At 42.0% G+C, this 17,467-nt stretch overlaps 1 protein-coding gene across 17 annotated transcripts in view; it reads right to left on the reverse strand.

Annotated features, from left to right (window-relative positions):
• The window catches only part of JADE1 (jade family PHD finger 1), a 50,235-nt gene that overhangs the window by 20,451 nt on the left and 12,317 nt on the right, over positions 1-17,467 (reverse strand). For 9 of the 17 annotated variants that reach the window (XR_015699754.1, XM_087736813.1, XM_087736809.1 and 6 more), the window contains exons 3-5: positions 8,095-8,177; positions 4,429-4,586; positions 668-855 (exon numbers count right to left, since the gene is read on the reverse strand). Coding sequence is in view for 16 of the 17 variants with exons in the window: in XM_087736813.1 (XP_087592939.1) it covers positions 668-855; positions 4,429-4,586; positions 8,095-8,177 (429 nt within the window). In the remaining variant the exon portion in view is untranslated. Of the gene's footprint in view, positions 1-667; positions 856-1,430; positions 1,581-4,428; positions 4,587-8,094; positions 8,178-17,467 lie in introns of those variants that run through there. The other 8 variants (XM_087736822.1, XM_087736816.1, XM_087736818.1 and 5 more) reach the window with 2 other exon arrangements.

The raw sequence follows: 17,467 nt of genomic DNA on the forward strand, positions 1-17,467 counted from the left end.
CCCTACCCCTTCACACGCACAAGCCATCCTGTAGAAAAGGGAACAGTTGCTCCCCTTTGACAGCTCCTCTTCCTGCTTTGGAATTGGAGCACACCGTCACAGCAAGGTTTAGGAAGTTCCTCCAATAAATCACTGCAGGAATTCCTTACTGTCTCATTCCCTGTGCAGCTGGCGTAGGTTCTCTAAACTTCCCAAGACTCTTTGTCTACCTTCTTCGCACTGAACACCACTAGCTAAAAAGATGATACGGGTATGTGACACAGAAAAATAAATAAATAAATAAGTAAAAAGGGCTAACTGGAAAAACTACCTGAATGGTCTATCTGATGTTCTCTTCAAGTACCTCGATAGCAAAATGGGAACTTTGTGAGAATTCCCTTATGAAATGGAGAGAAGCAGAGAAAAAAAAAAAAACCAAACACGTGACCAGATTCTGACCTGTCTAAGCAGATACAACTCAGCAGTTACGAAAGTATATATCTTAGGGCTTAATCACATCAGGTCTGGTTTGCCACAGCTACCCCAACTCATATGATTACTATCTCTTCATACCTCTATCATCTCTTCCCACTGCTGCCCTTCTTATTCTTAAGTCTTATTCTGAAGACTGCCAGCTTTAAAAAAAAAAAAAAAAAGGGCGATAAGAACACAAGCACTCATTGCTCACCCATTTCTTTGAATTCTTCATTGGCCAGCTGCAACCATGCTACGTCCACATCATTGAGATCGTAGCGACACACGCTGTCTGCTAAGGTTCGAATGTCAACGTAGCCCAGCTCTGGAGGCTCCGAGCCTGATGAAACAATATACTTCCTGGGACGTGTAAAGGTGACAGCTTTCATCTCAGACACAACCCTAAAACAAACAGACAAGCAGATGTCAGGTACGCTAGGCTGCTGAGAGACTTGTTTCTAGAGAATTCAAAATGCCTCATTCTAAGCGACTAACAATCATCAGCAATCATCTGACCATCTAAGCAATCATCTTGCACCACTGAGATGGGAAGAGAGATTGGCAGTATTATAAGACATTAATTGGAGTTGTCTAGAAACCCAATTCTTTACCAGAATTCTAAATAAAATAAAAAGATTAGAGGATAGAGCTGTGCTTACTCTTACCTGAAATTCACGCTTGTTTAAAGCTAGAGTAGGAACGCTGTATTTATGTAGCGATGGCTGCCATATACACAGATGTTAAACTCCATTTTAAGACTTTTTTTAAATCCATCTGTTTAACTACAATACCAAGATCAAGAAAATTCAAGGAAAAAAGTACTATTTCCTGCTACATTTGAAGTTTTCTTTCTTACAGTATGTTTCTTCTGAATTTTTTTTTGGTGTGTGCGTAGCTATGGAATTGCCATCTTTGTGAAATTCAGAAGACCTTTCCACAGAGAATCAGTAATTTGCACTAGCTTCACCTTCACTTACCCAAGCAGATCCAAGCTCTGGCATCCTGGGTCTGCATTTCCTCTTTGACAATCACTAATGTCATGCTGGGCCAAGCACAAATATTAATCAGCCGCTGCTGAAACTACCTTCTCTCAGGTTTTGGAGGCTCCAGCTGGCCAACAACCAACAACGAAAGTGTCTTTTAGCTGCAAGCCAACTGAAATTTAGTTCGACCACAGGCATTGATTCAGGAAACGGTAAAGTACCTACAGCACGTAACCTGTTCTAAGTTAGATTCCTGCAATGCTGCAACTTTGCAAAGCCAGGAGCTGGGGGCAAAACCACCTGATTCACAAAGGACAGCAGTCATTCCACCAGCAAGCTGGTCACTTGCCCCCAAACAGCAAGATAACTCTGTCAGTCCACCTGCAGCACGGTTCTCTCGGCAGAGGACACTGTGCCTTCTCTTAGTTAACTGCACACACTGAAGTTCAGTTTGGATGAAACCCACTTCACGATGTAATGCTGGTACCTCCAGGAGCGACACGGCACACTGCCAAATGACTGGCTCCGGCAGCACCAGCGTTGATGATTTTTTGGTGCTTTAGTGCTACAAGGGAGGAGATAGCACCACTCCGTGTAGACACAACTTTCTGCTGGGAACAGCCTAAGCTCCACAACAAGCAGGACATCCTCCACCCTATTTTGCCCCCATCTGAGGTCCAACAAGTTAACTCCTCCTATCAGAAGACCCTGATCTGCCGCTACTGTATCCGCACACATAGGTCTCAGTAAATCCTCTACCTATTTCAGCCTCCTGCACAGCTCTAAATCTTCCCCTCATCTAGTGTATTTCAGATAACAATCCAAGAAATAGTGGGCAAGAGCCAAACACTGAATTTGGGGTTTCTGAGGTGCAGAAGGGGACTGTGGAAGAATACGAATCCGAATCATCTGTACCGTAAATTCCTTCCTGAGTACCTCTCCATGTGGAAATCATAACCTCTGGGCAGCATCCTGCATGTGCTGTCTAAATACCACTGTAGTGGCACAGAATAAACAAGCACAGGTAGTTTGGCTTCAAAGCAAACCACCTTCATCTCTTTATTTCTGTGACAGAAAGAAGTAAGAAATAGCAACACTTACTACATACCAAAAAAACACATTCAACTGAATTATCCATCTGACCGCGTGCTTACACTGAATCACCACACGGACTCGCTCCTTTCCCCACCCCTCTGAACCTGCTCTTGCTGCCCTGACCAGTCGCTACAAGGCCAAAACCTTTTATTCTCTACTACGTACCTCACTAGCATCAGCTATCCATACTATATTTTACTTCTGTCCTACACCACCTACTATTTGACTATGGCTGATTCAATTTACAGAACATCTCCCTCCCGTCCCAAAGTTAAGCACAGAAGAGTTCCAGCACTCCAGCACCACCACAGCAAGGCTCTCCAAGGGTTTTGTGAGGTAGCAAACAGGATAATAATCAAGCATCAGAGGGCCACTCTGACCCGCAGGTACTCATCAGTAGGACCATACAAGATAGCTCAGCAACTAAAAAAAGAGTGGTGCCTCCTTTGCTGATACCTACAACTGCAGGTGCCTTCTTTCCCTATTACAGAAGATATCTTAAATTTAGAGCAACATCTCTGTTGCCCATTGGCAGAGAAAAGCTCTCTCCTAAGTGAGTACCTGGATCTCATATAGCCACCCAACCACCTCCCTGAAAGATACGGGGTGGGAATCCCCTGGAAGATCTCCCTCTGCTAAAGTCCACAGGTCTCCTGGCCCTCCTGCAGCCTTGGGAGATGCTTGAAAGAGAAAGCAGTGAGGAGAAGACAACGTGAGCACACATGTACACTGGGTGTGCATTCATGCAGGGACTGGGTGAGGTCAGCGTGGAGCAGGCGACGAGCACTGCAGGGAAACGGTATGCTCTGATGTTCTAAACTGCACAGCAGAGAGGAAAATGCCGAGTTCTCCTCAGAGCTCCAGGTCCGATCCTTCAGAAGAAGAAGGAAGGAAAGGGTTTACCTGCTGTGCGGCTAAGTTCCCCATTATACAGACCTAGCGCTGCTGTGCAGCGGTCTGCAGGTTGCTGCACAGAACACAAAAAGCGCTAACAAACATTCCTGTAGTCCCCCTACTCCAAGGTTAAAGCTGGCAGATGCAGACCTAACAGAAGCAGTGTAGTGTCACCCAGAGTCAAAGACTGGCTGCTCTGGCCCCACCCGCGCTGGCAGGTCATTTGGCAACACCTTATGGGCCAGCCTGGACTTACTCAGAGATCTGCTATGATTAAATGGCAATAATCCTCGTTCTTCTCACTTTCTCCAACTCCAATCCCAACTAAGCATAAAACAGATGGGCTGCAGCACGCTCCTGCCCTCACAACTGTACTGCTTAATTTGAAACAGAAAACAATCTCTAAGTGTAACAAAAAAGGTAAGGAAAATAAGGGTTTCTTGGATAAGAGCTAGAAAATCTCACATTAATGTATTTAGTTACATGCACATCTGGATGGTTCTTAAAACAGCTGAATGTTGTACAACAAACAATTTCCTAAGTTAGTAAATGAAACAACCAAAAAAATAACGTGAAACCAACATAAATGCTGTATTTTCTCTAGCCCTTAAATCTGGCTTGTCTAACTGTTCCTTGAAGGGAACCTATGGCTCGGAACTAAGCACAAGAAGCATCAGACAAGGGCTCTCCCCAGCAATGCTGAGTGAGGTCAAGTCTGGGCTTAAAAATAGAAGCTATTTTTAAGGTTCTGTCACCACGCTCCATCCTAATGTAATGCCAAAAATGATTCTCTGACATTCATATTTCAACGCCCAGGCAGAACAGGCCTGACTCTTGACCTCTCCGACCATTCAAAAAGTTGAGGCAGGTTGCTCTTCGTCTCTGAGAACCAAGACCTTTCTAGCTAGACACCGTGGAATAAAGCTCAAGAAGCCAAGGCAATGTAGACATAAGCTGCTAGCAAAAACGTACGTGTATTTGTTTACATTCCTCCAAACTATACCTGGCTACTGGTTCTGGGATGGTCCCTGGGCTAACTGGCACCTGAACTCCCTTTTCCCACTCCTGCCTCCAGGGGTCTGCCAGCACATAGTATTCATCAGGGTTCAGCTGGAAGGAGTCATGTAACTTCATGGCAGTGATCAGGTCCGTTCTGAACACCTGCAAAGAGAGTGACCAAGAGAGAAAAATAGAGACACTGACATTTGATATTTACACTCTATGATTCACAGCTTCAGGGTAACCATGGAGCACAGTGTAACAAGGTCACTGTATGAACAGTGAACTAACCCAACCCACTGCAGGACAGAAGTTTAGCTTCATCGCAGGGAAAGGGGTGGCTGAAGGTGCAAATACTGGTAGAATGACTTCCAGCTAACTCCACTACAAGTCCTGGCGCTCCCCCTGCACTGGAGACATGATGCTAAAAGGTGTCACCCACTTCTACCTCCGTTTTGGCTGCAATAAAAGCTGCAGGAGCTTTGCATCCTAAAACAGCAGCACAAGGAAGACTCATTTTTGCTCCAAGATTTTTGGGTTTTTTTGATTATTGGAGCTCTGACTAATCCAAAGACATTCTAGAAATTCCCTGTGGTAGAAATCAAGGCGTGACTCTACCATGACCAGCCGCAAGAGGAAATTCTAAGGAGATGACTCTTTGTGCAAGTATTTAAAATAATAATCCAAAAGCTCAAATAAAATAAGGCCCAAACTGGAATTCTGGTGGCAGTTCCATGTTCAGCACAGGTGCTTGTTATTCAATCAGCTACAGGCACCTCTGCATCATAGCTGTAATTTTACTTTGCCTTTGCAAAGGCATCCACCTCTAAAATGAGCAGGATGTTTGGCAACTTTGGGGTTAGCAGCCATAAACAATAAACAAGCAGCGATGCTGCCTTCAACAAGCCATAGACTGAAATAAAAAGGGATTCACTCTTGTAGCCGGCATGCTGTGGTATTGCTGTGGCAGCTTTGGCTGGGTTTGCCACTGCCTGTCAGCCCTGCAGAAAGCAAAGGGTGCTAGCACAGGCATCAGAACTACAAGCCTGCACTTGTTTACACGTATTCCAGCTCTCCCCACCCTGTAAGGCAAGGCTGCTGTAGACTACAGCAACTGCACTCGGCACTCCTCACCTCCACAACCACCAATTTTTAACTACTCAATGCCATGTTCAAAGGAAAGGGTTAAAAAGCAACCAGGTGACAGAAAATAAGCCCCACCAGGACAAGAAAAAGGTAGGTAACGTCTTAAGGAAAGTTCTTCTGCAGACTTCTCAGTTTGTGGTAGACAGGCTCAACATCCACCCAGCCCCACATTGCGGAGTTACAAAGGAAAAGACAGATTATCAGGGCAGTGCTCCTAGATACTCTTACGGGGCTGCTAAGGGGGCCAAGTGACACAACCTCCCAGTCTCCTACCCAGTCCCAAACCAATGGCGACGCTGGCTGTTTTACGTTAGCTCCAGCCAACTATTGCGTATGGCTGAGGAAGAGCCAGATCTGCACAGAGCGCTAATTAGGCAGGCCTCCCTGGGACAGCAATTTCTGTCGTACTCTATTCACACACCTGAAATCTCAATAGATTCCCTATGATTTTTGGAAAGTATTTTAGGGAAACAGTGAACCTGATGGTTAATTATACTTCTGAGAATATTTCAAAGTGTGATTTGCCTTACCACACTGCACATCTTGAAACCTCTCCTCCCTCCCAACACACACATACTATCCCACTTCTGTCTCAGTATGTTTCCGCTTCCACTCTGGTTTTGTCACAAAAATAGCATAAAATCATGACATTTTTCTTAACACTTGTCTTGACATGTTCAGAAAACCTGCCAACGTTAAAAAATAAAGAATAATATTACCATATGAAGGAAAGGGTGAATGCAGGTAATGAAATATAATGAAATGTTTTAAACAATCGAATTACAAGTCCTGTGAGGCTCCAATCAAGAAATGAAAAATAAGCCACAAAGTAAACTGGCTCACAAAACAAACAAGCACAGCTGGCCAGGGGATTCTGCACTTCGAAGTGATTTGAATTAAAGCAATCAAATGTCAAATGAAAAGAAGACTCAAAATACAAAATGGAACGCAAAACTTGCTCAATCTGAGAGCCAAAGTAACTCAGGCTCTCAGATAAATTTGTCGCAAAACTCCCTTAAAAGCAAAGCTAATGCAGCACCTGGCAGCCAAGAAACTCCTTCCCAGGCCAGTGGCCCTGTGACACCATTCTTTCTGCTCTAATTTCTGATGCAATCAGACTGCCTGGAGCAAAGCAGAGCTTACAGAAGTGCTGGCTCTCAGAAGCACTGAACACTTCAAAGCTAAAGGGTGAAACCCTGGCCACGCTGAAGTCAATGGGAATTTTGCCACCAACTTCAACGAGATCAGGATTTCACCCCGGGAGTTTAGCAAGTGTCACTTTTCTGCCAGCACACATCATCAGAATAGTCTGCTGTGGCGAGCGGAGACAATGCAAATGGAGGGAGGGAGGGAGAGGGGGAAAAGACCGTGAAACAGAGCTAAAGGGAAGTATACGAGAATTCCATCCAGGCTGAGGAAAGAAGAGAGAACAGCACAAAACTGCAAAGTGCAAAGATTCTGACAACAAATGCAAGGAAAGGGAGAGGAGAAAACAGAAGCACACAAAAAGCAACAGCAAGATTCATAATTATCTCAGATTATTTCTTGATAGCCTTTTATGAGGTGGTTTTAAAACTGGGTCTCTAAGGGGCTACTTCTAAGGGATGTACAGAAGATAACTAAGGAAAGCAAGCCTATCACCAGCAAGAATAAATTCACCAGGGGTCTCCACATTCACCAAAAAATAAAAAAGTCTTTAACAGCCAACAATCAAAAAAGAAGACTGGAAAACACCAGTACTAGGTGTAGTTCACACTGACCAATGAATGGGATTCTTCTTGTGAGAACACTTCTCTGGGACTTAGGTATACTGTCACTGGGGAGATTAATAAAGCATGTTTTTTCTCAACATCAAGCACTCTCTAACGCATCAGAAATACATGTATTGGGCAAGTAAGTTAAATGAAGAAATTCCACCTCCCAAAGCTAATGCTTTCTTTGCAGCCTCTACAAAGTCCACAGTGTAGTATTTGCCTGAAGATAGGGAGATTGAGCAAGAATATTTCCAAAGAACTGGATCGCATTTATTTATGTGTTAGTAACAGTTGATCCATCCTGGAAAGTTCCAAGATTTCTATCTCCCTTGATAGGATATCCTCAAAGCACTATGCAAGACAGAACTGTCAGGAAGCAGATTTGTAGTTTGACAAGCGCTTTAACAAAGATCACATAGCAAGACCCAGTACCAACTATGAAATAAATGTACCTAATGTAAATTTTCACTGTTCACAAATCAAGCTACAAATAAACCCTGATGCTTGAAATACTAGAAGACAGACTCCACAGCTATGTTGAATGGGTGTCAGACTATAACAAAATTCACAGATAGAATCTGGTGCTGGCAGTGCCTGTGCCAACAGCTGAACTCCCTTCTCTCCTGGCAAATAGAAAAAAAAGGGGGGGAGGGGGGCAGATGCCAGCTAAAATGTAGCAAAAAGAAAAGAAAATGTAAATCAGAAGAAATGGATCCATTACCAGAGCACGTATACGGCTTTGTATTTCATAGATGTAATTTGTTACATACCTCAGAAGGTTTTCGATCTTCATGTCTGGAACACGAAGTCCTCCGATGTCGAGATCTGGAATGCTGGGACCAGGTGGACAGACCTAGGATACAGAAATGATCATTTGCAGACACTGCTGACACCTATCAATAAAAGCCTTTGCTCGCTCCATACACCCAAGATGACCAATTGACTTCAGTGGGACTACAGGAGTAAGGCAAGCCATAGTCAGGCTTCTATGACAAACCTCCAAAAGACTCTTTCAAAATGAACCAGAAAATAACAGTTACTCAGTCGTAAACTTCTGTGACCACTCTTCTGGTTTTGTTTTCTTTATCATTTTCTACTGATACACGCATGTATTGGCTGCACTCCACTTATCGGCCTTCCACCCAGCATTTGAAGAACGCTACCTCATAACATGCTTCCCCCCGAGCATCAATAAACCACTTTCTGCAGATTAATAACTGAGCAGGAGGTCTGCTGATAGCCTGAGATGTACTCTTTGAAGCTAATGTATTGATGTCCTAAATATCTGTATTGGTTACCCAACTTTTACCAGAGCAAGCCTTTTCAACATGAAGCACAATGCCTTGCACACACAAGAGAGCCCACAAAACAAGCTGTTGTCTCTTCTGCTGAGCAAATCTCTCACTATGGTTGTACAATTTTTGTCTGCATAATTATTCATTACATTCCAAACAAATTATACCTTTTTTGCCTTGAAACCTTTTGACAGAGTCTCTTGTCAGCTTTCAGAAATATTGTAACGGGAGAAAAGGAAAAAGAGAAAGAATCTACACTCGATTGACAAGGTAGTGCTTTGACACCACAGTATATTACACCTGTGCAAATCAACTAATCTTAATTCAGTAAGATTTACAGGTAGAGCAGGTATTTTGCACTGCCAACTACACAGCAGTAATGAAAAAAAAGCCAATAAATTCTTATGGGTTGGAGAGATGAAGGACTTGTAATAAGGTCCATATGACATGGAAGCTAGGACCTACATGTTGAACTCTGAAGGATGAACACAGATTTTGCAACTCTGGGCATTAATCGTAGACGAATAAAACGGAACCAATGCAAAGGCCTTCCCACACTGCTCATTTCTTCACTGCCTGTATACATAGATGCTAGGAGTAAAAACTGTAAGGCTACAGTCCCTAAGAGCAACATCACCTCACATCATCCAGCAGAAACCTCTTGGGGATCAGAAAGCACTGCTGAAAAACAGACTGCATAGGATGGGATAAGTTCTCTATTAAAAACAAAAGTCATTTTCAACGTGAAGTGACTGTCCAAGACTTTCATTGGAAAGACATGACTGAGTAACAAGTCATCAGAAGAATTTGTTATGTTGTAGTTATGCTTCTGTCTTCTCTTTTCAGTTAGTAATACGTTAAGGAATCTGCCCCAATAAAAACCACTCTGTAACACAGCAATGAATAACAGACATTACGCAGAACATGCATAATGGTTAAAACAAGCAAGGTACGCAGCAAACGGCTATAAATCTTATCTTCTGAGGTAAGAATACAGAAAAGATCATTTTAATAAAATGTTAGTGTTTTAATATAAAAGCTGGTGATTTGAAAGGTTTTTAAAGTCATGGGCACTTTTCCTAAGCCCCTCTGTTTGACAATTTTAGTTTTCCATTTCTGTGAAGGGGAAAAAAAAAAAAAAGAAGAAAAAAAAAAAGGAAAAAACTGACCAACTGCCATTTATTAAAGCTGTGCGGAAAGCCAGACTCCCAAGATCATTTAACTACCACTCCATTTAAATGTTCTCTTGAAAACTAAAGAAAAAACACAAGCAGCAGTATAAACTCCTTATCCTAAAAAAAGGCAAGAGGGGAATAAGTGAAATCACTCAAAAAGCGGCAGATATACAGCTAAAATTCATGACAGAAAAACGAATTTTTCCTGCAATATAACAATATAAATATCAACATTAGAAGTCACAGACCACATACATATCCACATAGATTAGTATTTGGTTCTCGTGGGTTTTTGTATTTTCCATCAGCGAGACGTTAACATCTGACCAACTATCTGCCACTGAGGTATTCAGCAAGTTAGACCACTGCACCAGCAAGTCAGACACTTTGAAATTTCTAATTCATTTGTGGATCTGTTTTGTACACTGTTGGACCTGGGGGAGGGAGCCTGCATACAAGATAAGGAATGAAGAACAAGAAGCTGTATTGGCAAAGCGTTGCTTGATTCTGAAGGTTCTGTGGGAGAAGAGCTGCTGAGTCTGGAGGCTTAATAACACTTGTTCCTAAGTAATGCACGTATCTGGCAAAATGAGAGCAGCAGCAGTATGATGTTCTTCTGGGTCTTTACCCGTGTGCTTAAGTTGTCACCAGAGCTCAATTAATCATAAACCGAAGACAAGTAAGCAAGCATATGGGCTTCTTTTTTTCTAACGTGGGTATTAGAAGATGGATTTCCAGGTCTCCCTCACGCCACAGACAAGCTACAAAGGTGAGGAGTACAACAATCACCACCATATCTTGCATCTCCGTTTCTTTACTGTGTCATCTGCAGATGCTACATATCAAAAGAGTCTCTTAAATGTGTACTTCTATTTTAGACACAGTCCATGTACACAAGGGTTAGGCCACTGGATTTATTAACTATTCCATGTAACATGAAAGGTTAACTCTTGGCACCAAAACTATAGAATCTTCATTTTAAATTACTTTTTTAAAGCACTACACAAAAGCACACTACGTAAAATTTCCATGCATAAGGGACAACTCAAACGCAGCCAGCCTTCCTCAGGATATATTATAATGAGTATTTTTTCCATGCCAACTAACTTTCTACAATGAGTAAGGGAAGAAACAGCTTCTTACATAGTTCTGTAATAGCTGTTTCCTCGCACATAAAATTGGTGAATGCACAGTGAAAACACACGATGTTTTTCGTAAGTTACTGAAGAGACCGTTGTATTTTTCTGAGCAGTGTAAACTGACTGTGCATAATACTAGGAGAAAAAGGTGGAAGAACTTCTCATGGGACTGAGATTTTACTACCCACTAAGATCTGTAACTGTAGCTAACAGATGACCTCTGGCAAGGGCTTCACTTCAATAGGGAGAACATTTACTTACTGGATAAACAAAACCCAACTATAAGGCACGCATTCACGGATTCAACCAACCACCACACAAAAGTGCAAGACATTGAAGGAGCCAGTCAAATGATAGTACAATACCCAGTCCATAACAGTATCAAATTTAACTACTTTTGAAATCTCAAATAAGAGTTTCAACTCTGCATCCAGTAAAGTTAACGGCAAAATATCACTGCCTTCAACAGTGCCAAGACCAGGTCACTGAATTACCCAAAGCTGCTTTCATTAATAAACAGTCCACCCACTCTGAGTATACCAATGAAAGTGCAGGAGGAAAATGAAGGCTGTCATTTGTCTTTTAAGCAGCCTTTCCATATTTTCATACCTAATCCAGAAGAGGGACCTCACTGAAAGAAGAAGTTCACAGGCAATTACAGCTACTTCAGTGATTCATGATCCGATTTTTACGTCTAAATACATGAAGTAAGAACCATTCCTGGATCATACGGAAGGAACAATCTACTGTGGTCAAAACAAATGCAGGATCCAAAACAGCTCCTCTGTATTACAAAAGCACATGAACCTAATCGAGTTATTTTAGAAAGATTCCAGACACTTTTCACCAAAATTATCCTCTTGCATTAAGTATCCAAAATGACCATATTCATCAACAGTTTTCTGAACACTAGCCTTAGTCCCAAACTGGATTAGGATCACCAAGACTAGAAAAACAACTAAAGATCAAGACAGAGTTAAACCCGGGTTTGGTAAAATAACAAAAAAACATAAGGGAAGCCTGAATCACTGGGATTTGGAAGACGTAAAACTTTGGTAAGATAATGTTATATACCTCATGGGAGAAATGAGTTCTACAGCAGATGGAAAATTAATGAGATGTTAAGAGAGCCCATACTACCAAAAGCCACGTAACACTGAATATGAAAAATACACGACTCCAAAGCACGAAGCTAAATAAACACATCCAAAACATGCATCACTATCATCATTAGACATCAGAGATAAAAGGTGTCTTATTAAGCGCCTATCCTGTTACACGACCGTGCAAGTTAAGGATGAACATAGTAGCCCGGCTAGCATCATCACTCCAGGAGATACACCAAGACCATTCTGATTCTTTTAGTCAGGATCCTTTCAGGTGGCCTAGGTGTTCATATGTTTTAAAAGGTTTTCATCACGGAGAACAATGGGAGGAGGATCATACTACAAGTCTCAGTTTTCCTAATTTCCCATTTATCCACTTACAGACAGAAAGCAAAAAGAAATCCCAAACCACTAACGAGGTGTAACTCACAGCAAGAGAGGCAAAGCTCTAACACACTACTGGTGCTGGAAAGGCGACTTCTAAGACTCGAGTAGGAAAACTTTCTCTTCCCCTAGGCTATTATATACAACTTACGCTGTAAACCCGGTGTTTTTATAATACCGCTACAGGGTGTATATAACACATACACCTCCTGATAATAAAAGAAAGCAATCAAAGAGTGTGAATTCTTTTTCTGTATTTGTGAAGAACACACACTTCCCAAAAGGAAAAACATAATCAATTTTAACTGTATCAATTTATTAAATGATCTGCCAAGAATATGTTTTGATTCCAAAAACACCCATCAAAAGAGAAAATTCCGCAGGACCAATAAAGCAATTCAAGCCCCCGGGGAATTCTACCCCACAACTAATACACTACTCGGCAGGAGCAGAAAAGGCTCAGCTATTATGTATCATGCACAAGGCTGTTGTAAAGCCACCTGCAAGGCACCCAGCTGTGTCCCTGGAGAACTACCTGCTGCTATAGCCTCTGAACACTTCAAAGCCTCAGATCACTGGGCGTCTGAAAGCACTTCTCCCACCGTAAATACGCTCCCGCTACACCATTACAGCAGGCAGCACAACAGAGCAAAATATCCCCGACATGGATGGATGTCTGGCTGTCACTTCTGCTTAACACGGGCATTTCCAGATGCCAATACCATTCCTTAGCTCACTCCGAGACCAACTAGGTGCTGCTGCCAACACTCTGTCAGAAAGATCTGCAGCCTGAAGAGAAAACATAGATGCTCAGAGTCTCCCCATTTACTGCCTGGCCTACAACTCTCTACAGTAAGGCTTTATATCACTTAGACATAACTCCACATGTCTAGACCCAAATTCCAGCACAAATAAAACAGAAGCGGACTATTCTAAGGGCAGTTTTCCATTATGTTAGGTATAGAAGGAGCTGCCTGCAGAAGTCTTCAGGCCTTACAACAGAGAAAGCAGCATGTATGCAAACACAACCTATGACATCATTTCACATAGCCAAATTCCCCTTCTCATGTTTCTGTTGCTGGAGGATTTGCCCATCTATCTTCCTTATCTTTATATAATAGTGTATTATTATACAATAACCTCATTCAAGATCAAAACAGAAAAGGCAACGGCCATTTATCTCTCGTCAACACCGATCCTACTCAAAATTTAGTGTCATTTGACAGCTGCCCAATTGCAGCTGCTGAACAATGCATGGATCCATATGATCTCTGCAGTGCCTTACAACACCACCACACAAATGCTCAGTATCTGACACACATAATGAACCGTCTTTGCAGCTCCCTGCCACAGCAGTTCAATACAAGTTCCCTTTCCTCAGTAGCACACATTTGAGTGTTATGATCTCAAAGAACACACACATAACCACGCACAGGCACACGCCACTCTTCCAACAGTGAGGAATTCCTAGGCTTCATCTTATTTTTTATCACAAGACCCTACCCCAAGGCTTCCCTCTGTAACAATGTTTTACCATAACAGGATACAAAGTTTTAGCGCAAGTTTAATACGGATTATCCAAGACAGTTTGAGCACCTCCCAAGCTAGCATTCATAGGTTGATAACATGATGTTGTCAGGCCTTAAAACTCCAGTGTTGTTAGCTGTACTCAATATTAGCAGTCTTGTAAAGAAAAATGTCCCTCTCCAAAAACAACACTGATGATTATGCGATGTCCCTTCCTCAGGTGCGATATCCTAACAGCCCAGGTAAGTCTTTCAAGACACTCCTCCAGAGCGCTCAAAAGTGTAACGACTTCACCAAAAGTCACCCTGTCCCAGTGAGCCTAACCTTCAGGGAAGATGCTAGTTCTGACCATTTGCCATCACTCCGAATGCCACAACCCTTTTTCAAAAGCACAGTAGTGACCACTGAACTTGCTGCTTTGCCCGAATTCTAGCCCTGTAACTCCGTTACATTCGGTTGTTTAATCACCACCCCTCACCTACCAGCCAGTTCAACTGAAAACCGAAAAATCTTCTTCGCTCCCTTTTCATAAAATGCTGCACAGCATTACGCGTGCTGCTAAGCGATTGCCACATTTCAGGCCAGCAGCGGCTGCAATTCTGTGGTAAATGACGTACACACCTAGGGTTATGTACTCGGCAACCTTTGTGAAGGCACTCTGGGATCCATCTCAAACACAACGGGAATCCGCTGGGATGAAAAGCCCTTTCTAATCTAAGATCCCCATCATTCAGTCAGAGCAATGGATATTGGCAAAATATGTTTAACTTTAAAATAACATTTGTTTAGTAACGATAGAATAAGGGTCCATCTAAATTACAGAACTATATTCCATAATCCCTAAGTATTAAATCTTTCATTTCTCAGAACTGATGTGAAACCTTGGAAATCTTAGAAATATTTTTCATCTGCAAGTGTCTTCAGTTCTTCTCTCAGATGCTCTGCATGTAGGAGTATGATGAATTGATAACCTCTCCAAGAATAAATGAAGAGGCATCGTGGGAGCAAGTAAAGTGTGAAGAAAATCATGCTCTGAATTCCTTGCTCATGGAAAACAGTGACCAAACCCTCTTTGACATCAAGGAGGGCCTGGATCTCACCCAAGCTCCCTACGATACAACTGTCTGAGCTTCAGATCTTGTCTCAAACAATCTGTCCATGTGTCCAAGCAATTTGTGCAAAAGGAATGCCCTGAAACTACAAATGGAAACTCCGCTGCACAACTTTATCTCACCAGGAAACAAAGCACATGGAATATTCAGCACAAACCACCTTTGCAGATTTACAGACCAAGGAGGCTAAAAGGTCAGGTCAAACACTGAGCAGGGAAGATAAAACAGCTTCAGTATCTAACATTTAATTAGAGTGAGAGCTGGAATCATAAAGAGAAGTTTTTGCAATGGAATAGCAAGCTGAAACACAATGTAACAAAAATTGCTTAAAAACTATCAAAGCCACACACGCACACACTCACCCCCGATGCAGATAACAAGGCGGTAATTGAGTCTGAGGTAAACACGACAAATTTACTGAACACAGGTTTTGAAGAAGATGGCACGTACATCACAAGGCTTTTATGATGGGCCTGGCTAATATTAACGTCTATTATAGCTGCTGTAATACATTATCTGGAAAGGGACAGAAACTAACAAGCTGCCAGATGACAAAAAAAGGATTACTTTGAGGTGCCAATAATCTCAAACCCTTCCCCAAGCCTCCCCCAATACCATTCCTCTGTATTTAGACAAAAGTTCAAAATCCAGAAGCATGCCTGCAGCCATTTTTCATTCAATTATATTTCACGGATAAAATGTTCAAAAGTGACCTATAATTTCAGAAAACGAAATGTCTGAGGACACTCTCAGATATCCAGGGACTAACTGCTGAACTGCTGTGCACAACTTTCACTGACACCTCTTGCTCAGTTCTTCAAATATGCTATTTTGGCCTCATGTCTAAATGAGGATTTAGAGCTCTGATTTTAAGGGGACACAGCTCAACGATTTTCAGTAGTTAGGCTGAAGGATGCGAAATAAACACTTCCGAGGGCTTGAAGTCTGCACTTAGCTTTTGGGGAAGAATCAAGTCAGAGAGCAAAAAAGAAGTGATGAGAAAAGCAAAGGTTCTGTCTTTAAGCTGCAAGGCTTTAAAATACTGCAAATAATATATAACCACCCACACTAAATATATCTTACATAAGTCAGTAAATATATGTATGCACTCCAGGACTCCAGCCATGTTGTTAAGGGTTCTTCTGTTCTGTATTTCACCCCTAAATGAAAACAATTCTCCCTTCTTTCATCTCACAGAAGGACAGCACCTTTTCCTTCCTCTGAAGAACTACAGATATGCTTATATCTTCAGTACAATACGTTTTTAGCGCTTGGGGTACGAGGTTTGTTTTTCTATCACCTTAGTGAGTACTGAGGAAACTGATTCAGTTCAGTGATCAAATTGAAAACGAACTTTGTGTGTTCATTTATTTGTTTAGATAAATTCCATTATTAGTAGCATCATTATTATTACCCTATAAATATTCAGGTTCCCGAGTTCAATAAAATAAAATGCGTATTTCTTCCTGCCAAAATATTTTCCAGGTGGCACTAGTCTACACGCTGGAGTCTACCCCAGACAACCATCATCATTCAGGCTACTCCAACGACATTTATCCAGTGACCCTCGTGATGAATCTGAAACACCCGATCACACCGTCTACTAAAGGCACAGTGTGAAAACTCAGCCTCGGCACTGAAGAAAAGTAAGGCCCAGTCCTCACCTTGCGAGATGAGGGGGAGCAGTGCTGAGCTCCAAGCTGAGGACTATTGAGTTCAGTATGGTGGGAATGCAAGAAGCGCACCAGAGGGTCAAGAGGTGCCACTGACTGAAGGGAAGCAGATGTTTGGCAACAGGAGTCCAACTAAGTGTTGATTAAAAATACAACTTTTCAATTAGAAGATGGCTGTTTGAAGTGCTCAGAATAGTTTATCTAATTGTCTTCTGCCTCTGGAAACTCTGAGAAGGAAAAATAGCTAGTGAAAAACTTAAAACCTTCAACATGGAACCCAGAAACACATAGAGATTTTTACCTTTTATTTTCTAGGCAACAAAATTTGCTTACCTTTCTAACACTAGTATCAGTACAGTGAATCAGAGATACTACTGACAAAGTAATAATACAGAAATTAACATACTGAGAGTAACCAGTAATTCTGCAAAAGACAAGAAGATTAAATGAAGGTGAAACCTGTAAGGGGAGACCCTTGACATTCAAACATAGTTGCAAGGAACCACTGGTATCTCCTAGCACAGGAAAAGTGGAGAGAAAGGGCCAGAGCATCAGACATTGTTGTCAGGGAAGTGGGAGTGACAAAAAGCCTTGGAGATGCTGACCCTACATTAAATGTTATCTCAGCTTCTGATTATCAACCCTTGATCGTTTTGAACATGTATATAGTAATAGAACGAATATGCAGGAACCTGTATCTGAATTTGCCCAGTAACTTCACAAGGGGGAAAA

The sequence above is a fragment of the Nipponia nippon genome, unplaced genomic scaffold (genome assembly GCF_047370975.1).
Source record: "Nipponia nippon isolate SJK-2023a ecotype South Korea unplaced genomic scaffold, ASM4737097v1 scaffold_6, whole genome shotgun sequence".
Taxonomy (NCBI): domain Eukaryota; kingdom Metazoa; phylum Chordata; class Aves; order Pelecaniformes; family Threskiornithidae; genus Nipponia; species Nipponia nippon.